General features: G+C 43.4%; 1 protein-coding gene across 7 annotated transcripts in view; it reads right to left on the bottom strand.

Moving 5' to 3' along the window:
* DIP2A (disco interacting protein 2 homolog A) overlaps positions 1–17554 on the bottom strand; it is a 145515-nt gene that overhangs the window by 17377 nt on the left and 110584 nt on the right. For all 7 annotated transcript variants that reach the window (XM_046648006.1, XM_046648007.1, XM_046648004.1 and 4 more), the window contains 6 exons: positions 17275–17402; positions 14406–14520; positions 8157–8358; positions 7155–7264; positions 6981–7061; positions 4242–4365 (listed from right to left, as the gene is read on the bottom strand). In XM_046648006.1, coding sequence (XP_046503962.1) covers positions 4242–4365; positions 6981–7061; positions 7155–7264; positions 8157–8358; positions 14406–14520; positions 17275–17402 — 760 coding nt within the window. The remainder of the gene's footprint in view (positions 1–4241; positions 4366–6980; positions 7062–7154; positions 7265–8156; positions 8359–14405; positions 14521–17274; positions 17403–17554) is intronic.

The raw sequence follows: 17554 nt of genomic DNA, 5'->3' as shown, positions 1-17554 counted from the left end.
AGCTGAAAAGAGAGGTCACTGCTGGGGCCTGGACATGTGGCCTGGAGATAAGGGGAGAAAGATGTCAGCACAGAGCAAACCCACGATGGATGTCACCATGGAGGAGATCCCAGACTCGGAGGGTAGATACAAAACATGAGTCAGAGGAGTTCCAGAAGGAGAAAAAGAGGGGGAAAAAGGCAGTAATGAAAAAGCACATTTTCCTGAGATGAAGATGAGAGTCCATAGATTAAATGGGCAAGAAGGTAAGAAAGGACCCACACCTGGGCATATCCTAGTAAAATTCCTGAACTCTGAGGCAAGAAGGAAAACTAACAAGCTTCTAGGCAAAACAACAACTTACAAAGGGAAAAAGAAAGAGTGGATTATCACCCAAACCCCTGGATAAGCACATGCACAACCAGGAGAAACAGCGAGAAACCTAGATTCCTATTACAGCTGAGGCATGAGTCGCCAGTGCAAAAGAAAGATATTCTGAGTGTGCTTGGCCCATGCCCAGATCTGGAAGAAAAACAACCTGCTAATAGCTAAATAACAAACTCAGAGAACTGAGACCTGAAGACAGGGGTAGGCTAGAATAGACCGGGAGGGGAAGAGGAGAGGGGACAAGACCCCATCTAATGGGAAGGACACACTGTCTGGGGTATGCACTGAGAGAAAAGAGTGAGGAAGTTCTCATGAGAACCAAAAGCCCTCAGCAAAGTGATGAGTTGGGGATGAGGAAAGAAGGGAAGGGGAGGGACAAGTGGAGATTTCTACAAGTCTCTGAGGTCAGGGAGGGAGCAGGAAGGACATGGAGCACCCAGTGGGAGGCAAGGTTGTTCTTGATTGGGGAGATCACTGCATCTTATTTCCAAAAGACCAGAGGGCAGGGAGAGGAAAGGAACCATTCAGCCATTCACTGGGGACAATTAACACTTATGAGGATTTGAAAACAGCAATTCAACCCAACAAGGGGAAGGGCCCTACACGGAAGAGACTGTTGCTTTAAGCAAGAGACTGTTGCTTTAAGCGGGGTGTGGTGTAGAGACAAGAAACAAGAGGGAGAGGCCACAGTGAGCATGGGGAAGGGGACAGAGCCAGCTGGGAGATCTTGAAAACCAGGCTACCACACAAGCCAAAGTCCCACACAGTTATAAGAAAAAAGAATCGAAAGCAGAATATCATCTGTCCATACAAAGACAGCAAATAAAAACTATAATCATCTACTACAAAATGTGCTAAAATACATTAAGAAAATGATACAAGACAAAAGAATAACAGAAATCAGAATTAGAAAAAAGTCAGAAATGAGGAAAGAACTAGAAATTATTGAAAATCATTTCAGAAATGAAGATGAAACCAGAAGGAACACAAGAGCAAATAAAGACAACAGATAAAAAGGAAGGAACTTTTAAAGCTCAAAAAGAAATTTAGTAAGAAACAGAAACGCTTCAAGAAAAAATGACAGTGATTGAAGACAAAGCAGCTCTAACACACGGATGACAAGTAGGAGAGCATGAAGAAAATCCAGCAAGGGAAGAAAATACGTAGAAAAAAACTATGATTTTAGAAAATGTTCTTGAAATTAGAAAAAAGAGTTGTGAAGCTACATATTTAAAGATACCTTATACATGAGAATGTTAACCCGTAACAACCAACATCAAGATTATGTACTGGCCCTCAAGAAAAATAAAAATATCCTTTTGGCATGCAGGCAAAAACAGCAAGTGACTCATAGAGAAAGAAAATTAGATTATCATCAGGCTTGTTGACACTTTATGCCAGGACAAAATGGAGCAACAAATTTAAGATAACTCGAGGAAAGAAATGTGAATCAAGGATTTTTTATCTAGCAAAAATGACTTTTGATTATAAAGGGTACAAATTGTTATCAAAAGCAAGAACCCTGGGGTGTTGTTCCCATGAACCCTTCCTGAGAAATCACTTAGAGAACGGGATTCAGAAAACTAGCCTGCACAGAAAGACAACCTATGGACTTAAGGTGAGCATGAAACACACAGTTACAACCTGTCCAGAGAGACACAGATCCATGGACTGAAGATGAGCATGAACTACAGTCATGGTGGAACTGAAACCAAACCAGGGTGAAAACAGAGAGGCTGGACTTGTAAAGGCTGTCTCTCTGACAATATAGACAGCATACAGCTATAAGAAAAAGAGGGGGACGAGAAAGAATGTGCACAAAATTTTAAACTGTTTTCAAAAATCATATAGGTAGTCATGGTATTACTACTGTTATTTTGGGAATGCTGCGTGTGATGTGGGATAAAGTAAGTAAGTAATTATAGGATATTTCAATTCTGTCATCCCCTCTGTCCTGTAGAATCAAGATTCTTTTCTCCTATGGAGAAAAGGAAATATAGATACAATGTAGAAGAGGTTTAATAAAAATCCTATAACCTAGAATTTGAATTGGATGTAACAGTATGAACTCATGAGGAACTGCCTCTCTAAGAGATATAATTATATTTATTTATAATTTCTAGCTCTGCTCACTGAAAAGGCTAACAAATAGCAGCCAACCCAGGAGAAATGAGCATCCCATCCCTTGTGCCTCGATTTTGTCGTGGGAACACCAGGACTGGGGCTCTATGGAGAGACAGCTGATTCCAGGTCTGGGGTAGGACAGGCACAAAATGAGCATGGAATACCTAGTCTCACCAGACGGCAAGGAAGCCATCAGGGACCAGAGGTCATGTCCTAGGGACTCAGGAGCCAGCTAGAGAGGCTCCTATTGGCCAAAGTGGGTCCATTTGAGCTTCAATAAAGAAAACAATTGCAAAGGATTGAAACCCACAAATATGTTTAAATCTATGAGTTCATAATGAGATACACATATATATATATATATTTAAATCCATTGATTGGCTACCTTTGGAGTATGACAGGGAACAAAATCCATTTTACTGAAAACTGAGAAAAGGAAGGAATCAACACTTTTCCTGCCCTTCCTGCATGAATTCTACCACTGGGTGACCAAATACCAGATGAGAGGAAGTGTCTGTTTATTAGTTTTATGGCTAATAAATGAAAAAGAAATGATAGAATATCACTGTTTTGTGACGCCCTAAGGAATTAATGAATGTAGAACACTGAGCATCAACACCTGCTAATACTGCAAAAGGAGAGACAACCCAGCACGTGGTTTCTGATAAAATAACTCAATACCATGCATAGTCCTGGCATGGGAATTGAACCCAAGTCCCATCCAGTGTTTGGATCTAGCTGCCAACCTGCAGGAAATGCACCCAGAGCATGTACTCAGCTACTTACAGGCTGTGAGAAAAGCTCTACAGGGTCAATCCAGGTCTCTAGTGGATAAGTGTAAGGAGGAGAGGGAAAGGGGAGTCTGCAGACTAAAGGAGACTTAAAAAATATATCAAATTTAAAGAAAATTGGCAGACTAAACTATGATGTGTAGGGATGCTCATTGGGGTGATCAAACATAATGAAATGGAGGCGATGATGACTGCGGGAGTCGGGGAGAGGCTACTTTTGGGAGAGGGGAGGAGATTGTGGTAGGGACAGGAGTGCAAAGGGATTTCTGGGTACCTGGCAAGGGTCCCTTTCTCGACCTGGCTGGTGGTCACAAGGGTGTTTACTTTATGATAATAAAATGTGGGCCGGCCCAGTAGCGCAGCAGTTAAGTGCACACGTTCCGCTTCAGTGGCCTTGGGTTCACTGGTTCAGATCCCAGGTGCAGACATAGCACTGCTTGGCAAGCCATGCTGTGGCAGGCGTCCCACATATAAAGTGGAGGAAGATGGGCACAGATGTTAGCTCAGGGCCAGTCTTCCTCAGAAAAAAGAGGATTGGCAGCAGTTAGCTCAGGGCTAATCTTCCTCAAATAAATAAATAAATAAATAAATAAATAAATATAATAATAAAATGTGTGGGAGAGACTGGGAAAGAAGAACAGATGAACAAAGCAGGACAGTGTGGGTTGTGCTAAAAGGCATGTGGAAAATCACAATCAAGTCATAATCACAATGGAGGCACAGATGTCTAAAGAAGGTCACTGTAAATAGTAAAACCCGCTGTTAAGTGTCAGAAGCTGCACTGCTTTGGCTGCAGGGGTGCAGGACTGCAGTCCAGGAGCTCACCAGAAGCCCCTACGACAGCAGTCTGGGAAAGGTGGCCACAGCACCAGCACCACCAGGGACTGCCCCCGTGAGGGAAGAGCCAAGGGAGGTGGGTACGTGCAGAGAGGAGGGCTGAGGACCACTCAGTGTGCTTACCTGGGGGATAGACCAAAGCCACATGGTCCCCAGCACTCACTCTCGCCTTCTCCATCAGGGCAGCGGCCACCCTCTCCGCCTTTTTGTGCAGCTGGATGCAGGTTGCTGTGCTCGTGACTGTGCCCTAGGAAAGCAATCGAGTCACCACCAAGCTGTGGAGCAGAGAATGCTTGCTCTTTGGGTTCCTGTGTGCACACTGGGCATACTCTGTACTCAGAACTCCTAGTGCCAGGAACCAGAACAAGGTGCCAGGCCCAGAGACACATCTGCTCTCTTTGCTAGTCATGTGTATCTCTAATACAATTCCCAACAGTGGCTCTTTTGCCAGCAATGAAGGGACAAGCCATCAAGTGTATCCTGAGAGCTTGGAGCAGTGGGTGCTCCACCTGTCTGGGACAGTCAGAGACACAGCAACTGAAGAAAACCCTTTTGGACTTTTGATAAAATATTTTAAATATAACAATTTTATAAAGAATGACGCAATATATATTCAGATTCTCATTACCTAATAATATTTTACCATTGTTTCAATTTCTGTTTTTTAAAATAGATCATTACTACTCTGCATACCACCCCCAATTTCGTCCTCTCCCTCCCCAGAAGCAACCATTATCCTGAATATAAATAACACATAAATAAATAGTAAACAATAAATAAACAAGCATCCCTAAACAATAAGATTATGCATGTTTAAACTTCATGTCCATCAGGTGAGCGTGTCGTTCTGCAATTTGCTTTTTCAGAGTGCCTGTGCTGACTCACAGGGCTCCTCTCCACACCTACACCAGTTCATCCATTCACCTGGTGTCTCTGTGAGGACATTGGGGCTGGGGACCAGCTCCCAGTAAACGCTCTCTCCCTCTGCTGACCTGAGTCAGGGAGGCCTCTAAAAGTGCAACTTGGTCTAATCATATTTCTCCAGGACAGATCAGCCTAACGTCAAAACCCCTTCTTGACTGGTGCTTCCACTGCATAGGCCAATGCACTTATATGTCGAGCCAGGACAGAGGCCCTGGAGGCTTCACACAAGCCAACTAGACTCACTTCTCACAACCCAAGCTGAGGTGGAGAACATCAGCACTGGCAGATGCTGGAAACCCAAATGCTCAGAGCCCCGCCAGCTCCCTCAGGTGACTCAGAGTCCCCAAGGCCCAGAGATCACCCTGTGCCATGGCCACAGACCTCCTCCCAGGTCAAAGGCCAGCACATCCTCAGGAACCTAAGGACAACTCAAACCTGGAGAAGGCTAAAACTAAAAGAAATACAAAAATTTACAAGTAACTTTGAGAAAAATCTGGAATGGATTTGGAGAAGGCCTGGTTGTCTTCTGTTGGCTCCTCCTGAGCTCTCTCCTAGCTTTAAAGATGCTCCTGGGCTCGTGTGGGCTGACCACCCTACTGAGCTCAACCTCTCCAAACGCAGGCCTGGTAAGCATCTCTGTGTGACCCCCACCCGTGGCTCCCTCCTCCCTTGAGAAGTGCTCCATCTGTTCAGCTAACAGCCCAAAGCCAAATCATCATGCCCACACTCAGGAGGTCCTGCAGGCCCTGCCTCTGACCACATCTCACACTTGTCCACATCTCCACTGCTCTCCTCTTCTCTGAACTGCCATCTCATGTCTGGACTGTGGCCTCCGTGTCCTTCTGCTCCCACAGTTACTCTCTTACAATCCAGAGGAATCGCCCAGAATCCTGAAATGCATCATGCCCATCATGCTCAGCCCCATCCAGGGCTTCCTACCACACCCTTGCCCAGCGCCCAGGCCTCGCCTGCCTCAGAGCCCTGTGCTCACGGTCACAGCCCTCCTGCACTAATCTTCAGGTTCTCATCATGAGCTGATTTTATCTTGGTCAACTGTTAATTATTGGCTGTCTCTATGCTTTAGAACTCAGTCAGTCATCAAACAAATGTTTACCGAAGACGGTGCTAGATCCGCGGATACACAGTGAACAAGGAACATAAATCTCTCTTATGGACTAGTTTTCTAGCAGGGAAGACTTACTTTAAGTGTCCTGAGAACAGGGGCCCTTTTTATCTTATTTAACGTAGTGTATGGAGTAGGCATCAATAAATGTTTTTTGAATGAAGAAATAGTGACCAGTAATGAGCAGTAACAAGAGCTAGACCTGCATTTTCTAAGACCACTGCAATTGGCCCTTTACTACGTCAAAGTGCAAGCACTTTTATGGTCTGTAGGACACACCTAACAGTCATGCGGGGACTTATACTGTCGTTTAACTTTTCACATTTTCGTATTTTGTCTACTGGCCCACAACTTGGATGTCAGGATTACAGCTTCTCCTTCTTTATATCCTAAAACTCCAGGTACAGTATCATACGCATTAAAAAGTATCCAAAATTCACAAAAGTGAATTTCTGAATCTGCACCAAGATCAGGGCAATAAGCATTGTTGTCATGTTAAAGCCATAAACAAATGCAGAAAGTCTAAATTCTAATTTTTACAACATAAGCATTTCCTTTTAGTTTCCTTAGGAGGATTTGTATGGTGTTCTTATCAAAAAACAGGCTAACAAGAATTTTCCTGTTAAATACAAAATCAACAGAAATGTTACTGTGTGAATTGTGTGAAAGCCGAGGGCTCTACATAGAAAGGCAGGCAGAGAGAACCCAGCCCGTGAAGGCCTAATCTCTGAACGTGAAATCACAAGGACAGAGCATGGAGCGCTGCAGGACCAGTGGGCTCCACCCGCCCACCTGGGCACAGGCCCTGCCCTCACCTTGGCGTTCAGCAGCAGAAACAGTGGGTGGTCAGGAGTGGTGTGGGCCCGCCACTGCAGCACGTCTGGCAGGAACAGGAACTGCGCAGAGAGGTTGGCTCAGTCTCCTGCAGCCTCACGCAGGAGGCAGGAGGGAGCAGGACCTCCTCACCCTCCAAGGGCCTGGGCTGTTACCTTCCTTGCCTGGTCGCTGTCCTCCAGGTGAGCCAGCTCCCTCCCCGAGGCCTGTGCAATTCTCTTCCCAGCAACCAGATTGCCAACAATCATGGAGGCTGGTCCAACCTCTAGAAAACAGTGGGGGGTTCTGGATGAGAAGCTGATGACTCCAGATATATAATCATCAGGTGACTTTCTTTCTGTCACACTTTTTGTTTGAATTAGGCATGTGATTATTCACTAACACAGAGCTGTTCCGGAAACCAGCTACAAGGCTTATGCTAAGTGACAAACGGAATTTCTCTCTTAAATATAAACAATGCCAGATTGAAAAATTTACCATATGGCATTATCTGGGGAGATATGATTTGACCTCAGCCACAGCTAAACTTTTAATATATTTCATTGTTTTATTGTATTTTATGTATAAAACAGAAAATTAAATCTTCCTGATTAAATGTATTTTATTTAACGATATTTTATGTGTTCAATAATCAGTAAAAGTTAGTATTTATTAAAAATTTGCATAATCAAAGGAATGGAAAACTGTATATAATAGTTAAACCAGGGAAGGTAAATTTACTGTTTGTTAAGACCTCCTAGGTCCCATCAACCCTGTGGCTGTGGCACATCACAGGGCCGAGGGGAGCAGCACACAACTGTGGCCTCAGTGTGGCTGGCCACAGCAGTGGCCAACAGTGGCTGTTTAGATCCCCAAGCTCCAAGTCTGCTCTTGGGCATCATTTCTACTCCCAGGAGCCATCGCCTAGCCTTCCAAAGCTGAGATGCTACACTTGAGTTTAGTTACTGAGACGGGTTCTAACAGGCAGGTGGAAACCACCACCAGTGATGTGGTAAAGTTTTCTCATCCATGGCTCGGTTCCAGGGAGGCAGGAGGTGGTGACCAACCTGGTGTGTCACTAGCTCTGGCACTTAACCCCAACCCCAGAGATGTAACCATGAGTGTGGCTGTCACCAATTTTAAGACTGAATAGACACTTATTGTTATACACAACTAACCTGGTTGTTTCTGGCGAGGTTTGGGAAGGTTGGTAACACAAGTGTGAGGGCACATTAGCACATTACACGGGTGCAGCATCCCCTCCAGAAAGCGCTGCTTGGTTTCAGAAATGTGGATCCCTCCGAGAGGAGCCTTGGGCAAGGTGTTGGCAGGAACCAGGGCCAGACAGTACACGCCCACCTGGTGGATGCTGTCGATTGCCTGGAAGGACATGAGATAAGAGGAACTGTGTTTGAGCACATGCTGACCAAATCGAGGCTGGGAAGAAGCTGGAAGGCTGGGAACTGCACTGGGGACAACCTTCAGATCCAAAAGTCAAGGACATAGAGTGTTCTCTGGGACATTTTGTTAAATGAGAAAACAGGAAGATGTATGTAAATGCTCCATCATTGAACACACACATGCACATACACATACTGTCCATGTGTACATATGCTTAAACAATGGAAGGTTAGATAAGCCATAAAAGCAGTGTTAGAGGACTTCTTGTGGGGGCAGGAGCGAACAAGCAGGGGCAGAAGCTGGACTCCTCTTTCAGGTTTGACTTTGGAACCATGTATATATTTTACATACAAAAAACTTAAAATTTTAAAAAGCAATTCCTAACAACTGAAAGTGAAATAAAACAAATGAACTCAATGGAGCTGGAGTCAGGTTGGTGGCACAGCCACAGAGAAAGAATCTATTTACAGTGACTTTAAACACTGTAGTTCAATTAGTCCACCACTCATGGGATGTGCCATATGGGCAAAAAGAATTGCAAAAACATCTTAAGCTGCTGTCAGAAATCTCACGTTTTAGAGGTAGTGTGGAGATCGCTATTATGAGACCGCAGTGTGTGTAGAGTGGCCTGTGCTAAGTGAGTAGTTCTGCTGGAGTCGTGGACAAAGGCAATTTTTCTGTGTGGGAGAAAGGAGTTCGATGAGATCAATAAAACCCTGTGGTCTTGAATGTGATTTGGAATTAGCAGTATAAACTCACGATGCAGGTAATCTTACAAACATACAGCATCATTTCCTACCATGTCCCCTGAAAAAAGCCCAGAAACAGTGACTAAGCCAGCAACATCAAGTGTCCAGATGGTGGTCCCAACCCCACGTCCCCTGGGAGGCAGCAGGGCCCCTGGGGTCCTGGCCGGGACAGGTCGAGGACACGAAATGCACTGCCTGCCTCAAATGTCTGATCTTCCTGTTCTCTGTTGTGGCCTCAGAGAATCCCAGGTGGGTGTTAAAGGGACTTAAGAGCCACCCTGAAGAGGCTCCTACTGACCACTGAAAAAGGAAAATAATAACTATAGTAGACTGAAACACATCCAGTATGTTTAAATCCACTAGTTCATAATGAAACAAGTAAACAAAACAAAACTCAGTGGTCACTTTTAGAGGATTGTGGGAAACCAGCTCATTACTCTGAAATCAATCCTCAACCTTGTTTTCCTGCATGACCTGCCCTCCAGGTCTCCGCTGACTGAAGAGGACGTGCACTCTCTGTAGAGGAAACTTCTAAAGCTGCTCCAGCCGATAATGAAGAAGGAATGGAAGGATCAAAGGAGCAGCACCATGAAGTCCTAACCAATCAGCACAACATAGGAGTGCTAAACAATAGAGAATTTTTGCCAGAAAATTGAACCTGAGTCTGATCAAACCTCTAGATCAAATCACTAATGCACAGGAACCACAGAGGACAGACGACTACATTACATGACACCACAGAGGCACAGTCATCAGAATTCAGGCTAGAGAAACGTATTGGACAAACAACCCATTTTTGACAATAAAATTGCAAGAAAAATATGACAGAAAAAGAGTCTATAGATTAAAAAAGACTTACAGACCTGTCTCCACCAAGTGCAATTTTTCATACCTCATTTGGATCCTGAGTCTAACAAACAAACTAAAATTAGACAATCAGGGAAATTTGAATAGTGACTATATATTTAATTACATCAAAAACTTGTTGTTATGATAAAAACTCTCAACAAAGTGGGTACAGAGGGAATTTACACTGACATAGGAAAGGCCATGTAGGACAAGCCCACAGCTAACAGCACACTCAACAGCAAAAAGCTGAAAGGTATTCCCCTAAGAACAGGAACCAGACAAGGATGCCCACTCTCACCACTTTTATTCAACATAGTATTGGCAGTCCTAGCCAGAGCAGTCAGGCAAGGAAAAGAAATAAAAGGGATCCAAATTAGAAAGTAAGAAGTAAAACTGTCACTATTTTCAGATGACACAATGTTATATATAGAAAACCCTAAAGACTCCACAAAAAAACTGAACTAAAAAATGAATTCAGTAAAGCTGCAGGATACAACATCAACATACAAAAATCAGCTTCATTTCCATACACTAACAACAAACTATCAGAAACAGAAATTAAGAAAACAATCCAATGTGCGATTGCATCAAAAAGAATAAAATACCTAGGAATAAATTTAACCAAGGAGGTAAGAATCTTGTACACTGAAAACTATATGACACTGATGAAAGAAATTGAAGAAGAGACAAAGAAATGGAAAGATATTCTGTGCTCATGGACTGAAAGAATTAATAGTTAAAATATCCATACTATTCAAAGCAATCTACAGATTCAATGCAATGCCTATGAAAATCCCAATGGCATTTTTCACAGAAATGAACAAACAATCCTAAAACTTGTATGGAACCACAAAAGACCCTGAATGGCCAAAGCAATCCTGAGAAAGAAGAACAAAGCTGGAGGCATCACACTTCCTGATTTCAAACTATATTACAAAGCTATAGTAATAAAAACAATATGGTATTGTCATAAAAACAGACACACAGATCAGTGGAACAGAAATGGAAAAGAATGGAGTGGAACAGAAATAGACTCACGCATATATGGTCAGTTTTATGACAAAGAAGCCAAGAACATACAAGGGGGAAACGACAGTCTCTTCTGGTGTTGGGGAAACTGGACAGCCACATGTGAAAGAAGAAAACTGGACCACTGTCTTATACCACACACAAAATTTAACTCAAAATAGATTAAAGACTTGAATGTAAGAGCTGAAACCGTAAAACTTCCAGAAGAAAACAAAGGCGGTAAGTTCCTTGGCATCAGTCTTGGCAATGATTTTTTGGCTTTGACACCAAAAGCAAAGGCCACAAAAGCGAAAATAAACAAACAGGACTACATCAAACTCAAAAGCTTCTGCACAGCAAAAGAAACAATCAACAAAATAAAAAGGCAACCTATGGAATGAGAGAAATCATATATCTGAGAAGGGGTTAATATCCAAAATATATGAAGAACTCATACAACTCAATAACGACAACAACAAACTCAAATTGAAAAATGGGCAGAGGCTCTGAATAGACATTTTTCCAAAGAAGACATACAGATGGCTAACAGGTCCATGAAAAGAGGCTCAACATCATTAATCATCAGGGAAATACACATCACCACAATGAGATATCATCTCACACCTGGTAGAATGCCTGTTATCAAAAAGTCAAGAAATAACAAGCATGTGGCAAGGATGTAGAGAAAAAGGACCCCTGTATACTGTTGGTGGGAATATAAAGTGGAGCAGCCACTATGGACAACAGTATGGAAGTTCCTCAAAAAATTATAAATAAAATTACTGGGGCTGGTCCCGTGGCATAGTGGTTAAGTCCAGTGTACTCCACTTTGGCGGCCTGGGTTCACGGGTTTGGATCCCAGGTGCAGACCTACACCATTTGTCAAGGCATGCTGTGGCTGCAAGCCACACACAAAACAGAAGAAGACTGGCACAGATGTTAGCTCAGGGCTAATCTTCCTCAAGCAAAAAAAGAAAAAGAAGATTGGCAACACATGTTAGCTCAGAGTGAATCTTCCTCACCAAAAAAAAAGAAAAAGAAAAAGAATTACCACACGATCCAGCAATTCCACTTCTGTGTACATATCTGAAGAACACAAAAATACTAATTCAAAAAGATACCTGCATCCCATGTTCACTGCAGTATTATTTACAATAGCCAAGATATGGAATCAACCTGTGTCCACTGATGGATGAATGGATAAAGAAAATGGGGTACACACACACACACAGGAATATTATTCGGTCATAAAAAAGAATGAAATCTTGCCATGTGCAACAACATGGATGGACCTTGAAGGCATTATGCTAAATGAAATAAGTCAGAAAGAGAAAGATAAATACTGTATGATCTCACTTATATGTGGAATCTTAAAAAAAAAACAAAACTGAGCACATAGATACAGAAAACAGTTTGGTGGTTCCAGAGGCAGGGGGTGGAGGGTGGGTGAAATGGGTGAAGAGAGCCAAAAGGTACAAACTTCCAGTTATAAGATAAATAAGTCCTGGGATGTCATGTGCAGCATGGTGACTACAGTTAATATACTGTATTATATATTTAAAAGTTGCTAAGAGAGTAGACCTTAAAAGTTCTTATCACAATAGAAAAAATTCTGTAACTAAGCGTGTTGATGGATGTTAACTAGACTTAGTGTGGTGATCACTTCACAATATATACAAATATCAATTCATTATGTTGTGCACCTGAAACTATATGTTATATGTCAATTATATCTCAGTAAAAAAATAAAGATGTTATTGTTAACTTTCAAAATGTGATAATAGTATTTCTCTTTTAAAGAAATAAATACTAAAATCTTTACAGAAAAAATGATGTGATGTCTGGAATTTGCTTCAAAACACCTTTGAGGCAGAAGTGAGGAGGGCAGGTGGAGGTGCAGACAGGGCTTGGATGGTCACTGTTGAAGCAGGTCGATGGGAACTCTTCTTTTTATGTTTGGTGTATTAGAAATATTCCACAAAAAACATTAAAGTTTTTATCAAAAATAAATGTTGTGAATCATATGTGGGAAAAACTCACTCTGAAGTTTGTTTCCTTTGTCAGGTGGCTGTGGGGCTACACACAACTTCATGCAACTAACCTAGAGATGTCAGGACACCAGAGAGCTTCTCTGAAAAGCTGCCAGAACCAAGAGTCAGTATTGTCCATAGTAGCTTTATTCGGGACACCCAGAAATTAGCAACCCAAACGTCCATCAAGATGTGACTAGATAAGCAAAGGAACACCAGTCAGCAATAAAAGGAATGAACCACTGGTCCAAATACAACACGAGGAATCTCACAACGCTGCTGAGGGAGAGCAGCCAGATGGAGGAGCACACACGGTGACACCATCTACACAGAGCATCAGGCAGGAAGGAAAAACTCATTGGCAGTGACATCAAGCAGACCAGTGGTTCTCTGGGCTGGGACCAACCGCAAAGGGACACGGGAGAACCTGCTGGAGTGATGCACATGCTCTGTATTTAAATTATCATGTGCAGCGGTTACCTGGGTGCATACATTTGTCAAAACTCATCAACCTGCACACTTAAAAATGGGCTCATTCTACATGTAAATTACATTCAATAAAGTTGACTGAAAAACTCACTGAGTACTACATTTAAGATTTGTGCACTTTAATGAATGTAAATTCTACTTCCTTCTCCTCAAAGAAGAATATGTTGAACCCTAGTTCAGTATTTAAAGATATGAACATGCAAGCATAGAGGGGAAGGTGATGCTGCGATGTGTCACAACAGAGCCACCCTGATGAACGGGCAAAGGGACAGACATGCGATGAGCAAATGTTACAACATGTAGACCACTGCAGAACCCAGAGATTGGGCACTAGGAAGTCACTGTACAATTCTTTCAACTTTGCTGTATGTTTGAACGTTTTCATAATAAAATGAAAAAATAACTGGTAGAGAGGTGTACAAGTTCTCATTTCACACCAGTCCACCCCTGGGTGTCGGCCTACTCTGAATCTAAGTGATATTTTCATTTTAAATCATCCTAGTTGACAGCAGCTTTATGGGACTGTTCTTTGAATAACAAGGACACACTAACCTTCGTATAGCATTACATATGAACAGCATTACATAGCTGTTCCCTCATCCTTACAAAGCACGTGTTTACTTAGTGCCTACTACGTGCAAGGTGGAAGAGGGGTCCTGGAAGCCAGGAGTCTCAACAAGTCAACCCCGTGATCAAGTGTGGAGCAACTGGACATCTGGCCTGCTCAGCACAGTCACAAAAAGGTGAAAGTGTTTCAAAAACTGAGCTGGAGACAGGGACAGGCAGGTGGGGCTCACCGCCTGCACTCTAGAGGAATGGAATGTGGAACACCCCAAACACCTGGATTCCTCTGAACCACACACTTAGAGAGGCCGGAAAAGGAGCATACCCTTGCGCCCACCTGCAGCACGCGGCTCATCCACTGGAAGCTGTCCTCCTCGGAGGCATCAGGCCGCTGCTCTGCCACTAGGACGATCCTGTCATCATGCAGCACTGTCACAGAGAACACAGCGATCCTGGGAGAGGACAAGAACAAAGATGACCACCCAGCAAAGGATGCCAGATGGGACGCAGAGCCTCCTCTTACTTGAAATGGGAGATCCAGAAGTGCTGGTGTGTAAAAGTCAATCTAACAATAGGCTGCTTGTTGAGAATTTAAAAAGTAAGCAGTCATTAATAACCTCAAGTATGGTTGAAATAAGTTTCAATTCACTAAAACAGAGAGGACTTTGGTGTAAAACAAAGCAACCAGGCACACATTTAAAAAAAAATTTTCCTTAATTTTAATCCTTAACGTTAATACATGTGATACATTTCTTGGTGCAAAAATCTTTGTCTAGAAATTCTATTAATTATATTTTTAAATCCAACTAATTAAATCTTTCATGAGTTCATCTACTCACGCTTATTGTGATTGATATATCTGGACTTGTTTCTCTTACTTTAAGAATTTCAACACGTTCTCCTTCTTTTGTCTTGCCTTTTTTCCTCTTTTAGACTTTGACTTGGTATCACTATCTTTTTCCTTATAAGACAAGAAGCTGGTCTCCCCATCAAACCCATCATGCTAGCATGTCCACTGTTCTAGTTCTGGGCTGTTATGGACATATACCTTCTCTTGTTCTCTCCTTAGCCTGGTGTGTACACATGCACACACTCTTTTATACAACAAACCTTACCTAGTATTAAATTTTCCTTATTTTCATACATCTTGTAGCATTTCCTGTATTTGTTTCCCTTAGTGTCTCATCTGAAAGTGTTTTCACAAAAAGAGTCTTTTTGTAACAAAACTTCTGAAACTTATATGCCCCAAAATATTTTTATTACTTATTACTGCACAATGAGGTGACAATTTGGATGAACATAAAGTCTAAGTTAAAAATTCCTTTCAAAAACTTGAAAACATTACTGCACTGTCATCCTCTTGCAGCAGTGCCACCAATGGGAAGTCTGATGCATCTGCTTGGTTCTTGTGTTGGCTGAGACACGTGGCCAAAGCAGCTCTGAGGACCTTCTCACATCTGGACACTTCCAGCCTCCTGCTTCCCAGACACCCCGCTTCTCTGTGCACACGCCATCTCCAAGTCTGCTATCAGGATGCCAGCCCTTTTTCCTCTCTCCCCATCTCTCTTAATTTTTCTTCTAAACTTTCTATTCCTTTACTTCTGGAGTAGTTTCTTAATCTGACCTTCCAGCTTATCAACTTGTTCTCTAGCTGTATCCATCCTACTATTTATTCCGTCTGTTGTGTTCTTTGCTTAAACAACTGTTGTTATGATTTCTTGACCTCATTACACGTTGCTAATATTCCTGGATGTTCTACTTCCAGTGGCACTTACGCTTAATTGACTGTGGTTCTCTTTTGAGGTGGGTGTAGTCCCCAAGTTCTTCCCTGGTGGGGACAGGCAGGCTACCCTGTCCAATCGCAGAGGCCATCACCCCATACCCCAGCTAATCACCGGGGCTGGCATTGCCTCATCAGGTGGGGCCCTCACCTCTAGGCACCTCCAGGTTCTGACGGCCATGTAAGGAGGTGGTGTCCCTAATCCACCTCAGAAGCAGGTGTGGGCTACCTGATATTACCCCTGTGGACACCTATGCAATGGTGTCCTCAGTTTATGCTGTAAGGGCAGGTCATGATGTCCTGGGCACCCATGCTCCAGGCTGCACGCAACCACACAGGCCTGCCCTGCTAGTTTCTCCTGGGCAGTTGTCCCATAGCCATCATCCTGACCTAGGGGAAGGGCCTGAAGCCCATGCTGACCCACCATTTGTCAGAATTGCCTAAGGATTTCTTTAAGGTATATTCAAAGGCAGGCAGGGTCTAGCCAGGCTCAGAGGCACCCTAGTTTGAGTAACAAAAGCACTCCCTTGAGAATAAAATTAAGAAATGCAGATAGCTGAGTGTACCAACTAGAAGAAGGGGCTACTTCTTCTAGGACAGAGAGCTTGGGAGCTGAACAGAACTAGACAGGGTTTCCCCTCCTTGCCCACAGACACCCAAAGGCCTGGGCCAGAGGTCCATTTATTTGTCAACAGAAACGAGAATCTTTAAAGTGCTTGCCCAACACATTCAGAAAAGTTTAATTGATTCTTATCCCAGGGGCAATGGGATTGATTGAATGAAATGATTCCTTTTTTTTTTTTTTTTTTTGGTGAGGAAGATTGTCTCTGAGCTAATATCTGTGCCAGTCTTCCTCTATTTCATGTAGGATGCCACCTCAGCACAGCTTGATGAGCTGTGTGTAGGTCCGTGCCCAGGATCTGAACCTGCAAACCCCAGGCCACCAAAGCGGAGTGTGCAAACTTAACCACTATGTCACTAGGCCGGCCCATGAATGATTCTTATCCCACAGGCAATGTAGAGCACTCCACGTGTCTTGCTAAACCTCAGTAGAAAAGAGAATTGGCCTTTGCCGACTTCAGAGACAATGGCACCTCACTGCTTGAATCTGCACATGGTGGCTATTAGGAAGGGGGCCCAGTGCTCCTTTGCTGTCACTCACCCTCTGTGGCCCCTTTGCCCAATTATATATTTGGATCTCACCTTCTTAAAGAACTGCATGAGCTCTGTAGACAGTGAGGACACTGACTCTGGCGCCCTTGCTGCAAATGTCATCTTTTTCTTTGTGAAGTTTTTCTGATGAACAGGAATTTTTAGCTTTTGTGTATTCAAATCACTGGGCTTCCCTTCTACTGCAGACAGACTTCTCCAATTTCAAGCAGAGAAGGGATCTAAAGCCACAGCACAGGGACCCGCAGCGCATCACCTGCCTCTGTAGACAAACTTCATGGGCTCCACGGCTAGGGCAGTGGCCACGATGTCATCCGCGTTGTGTCTGCGAACTCCGACTACCATCAGCCCGTCCAGCTTGCCCACAACAAAGACCAGGTTATCCTAAAGGCAAGGACACTGGTCAGGACTCAGGACGTGCAGGCAGGCCCTGTGGGTCAGGCTCTGCTACAAGGAGCAGATAGTACATGGAAGCCAAGTAACTCCACACAGGATCAACATACCCCATGCACATGGTGAAATAGGGCCAGGGGTGA

The sequence above is a fragment of the Equus quagga genome, chromosome 21 (genome assembly GCF_021613505.1).
Source record: "Equus quagga isolate Etosha38 chromosome 21, UCLA_HA_Equagga_1.0, whole genome shotgun sequence".
Lineage (NCBI taxonomy): Eukaryota > Metazoa > Chordata > Mammalia > Perissodactyla > Equidae > Equus > Equus quagga.
The sequence above is the reverse complement of the archived record's forward strand: the minus strand, read 5'-3'. Positions and strand labels throughout refer to the sequence as shown.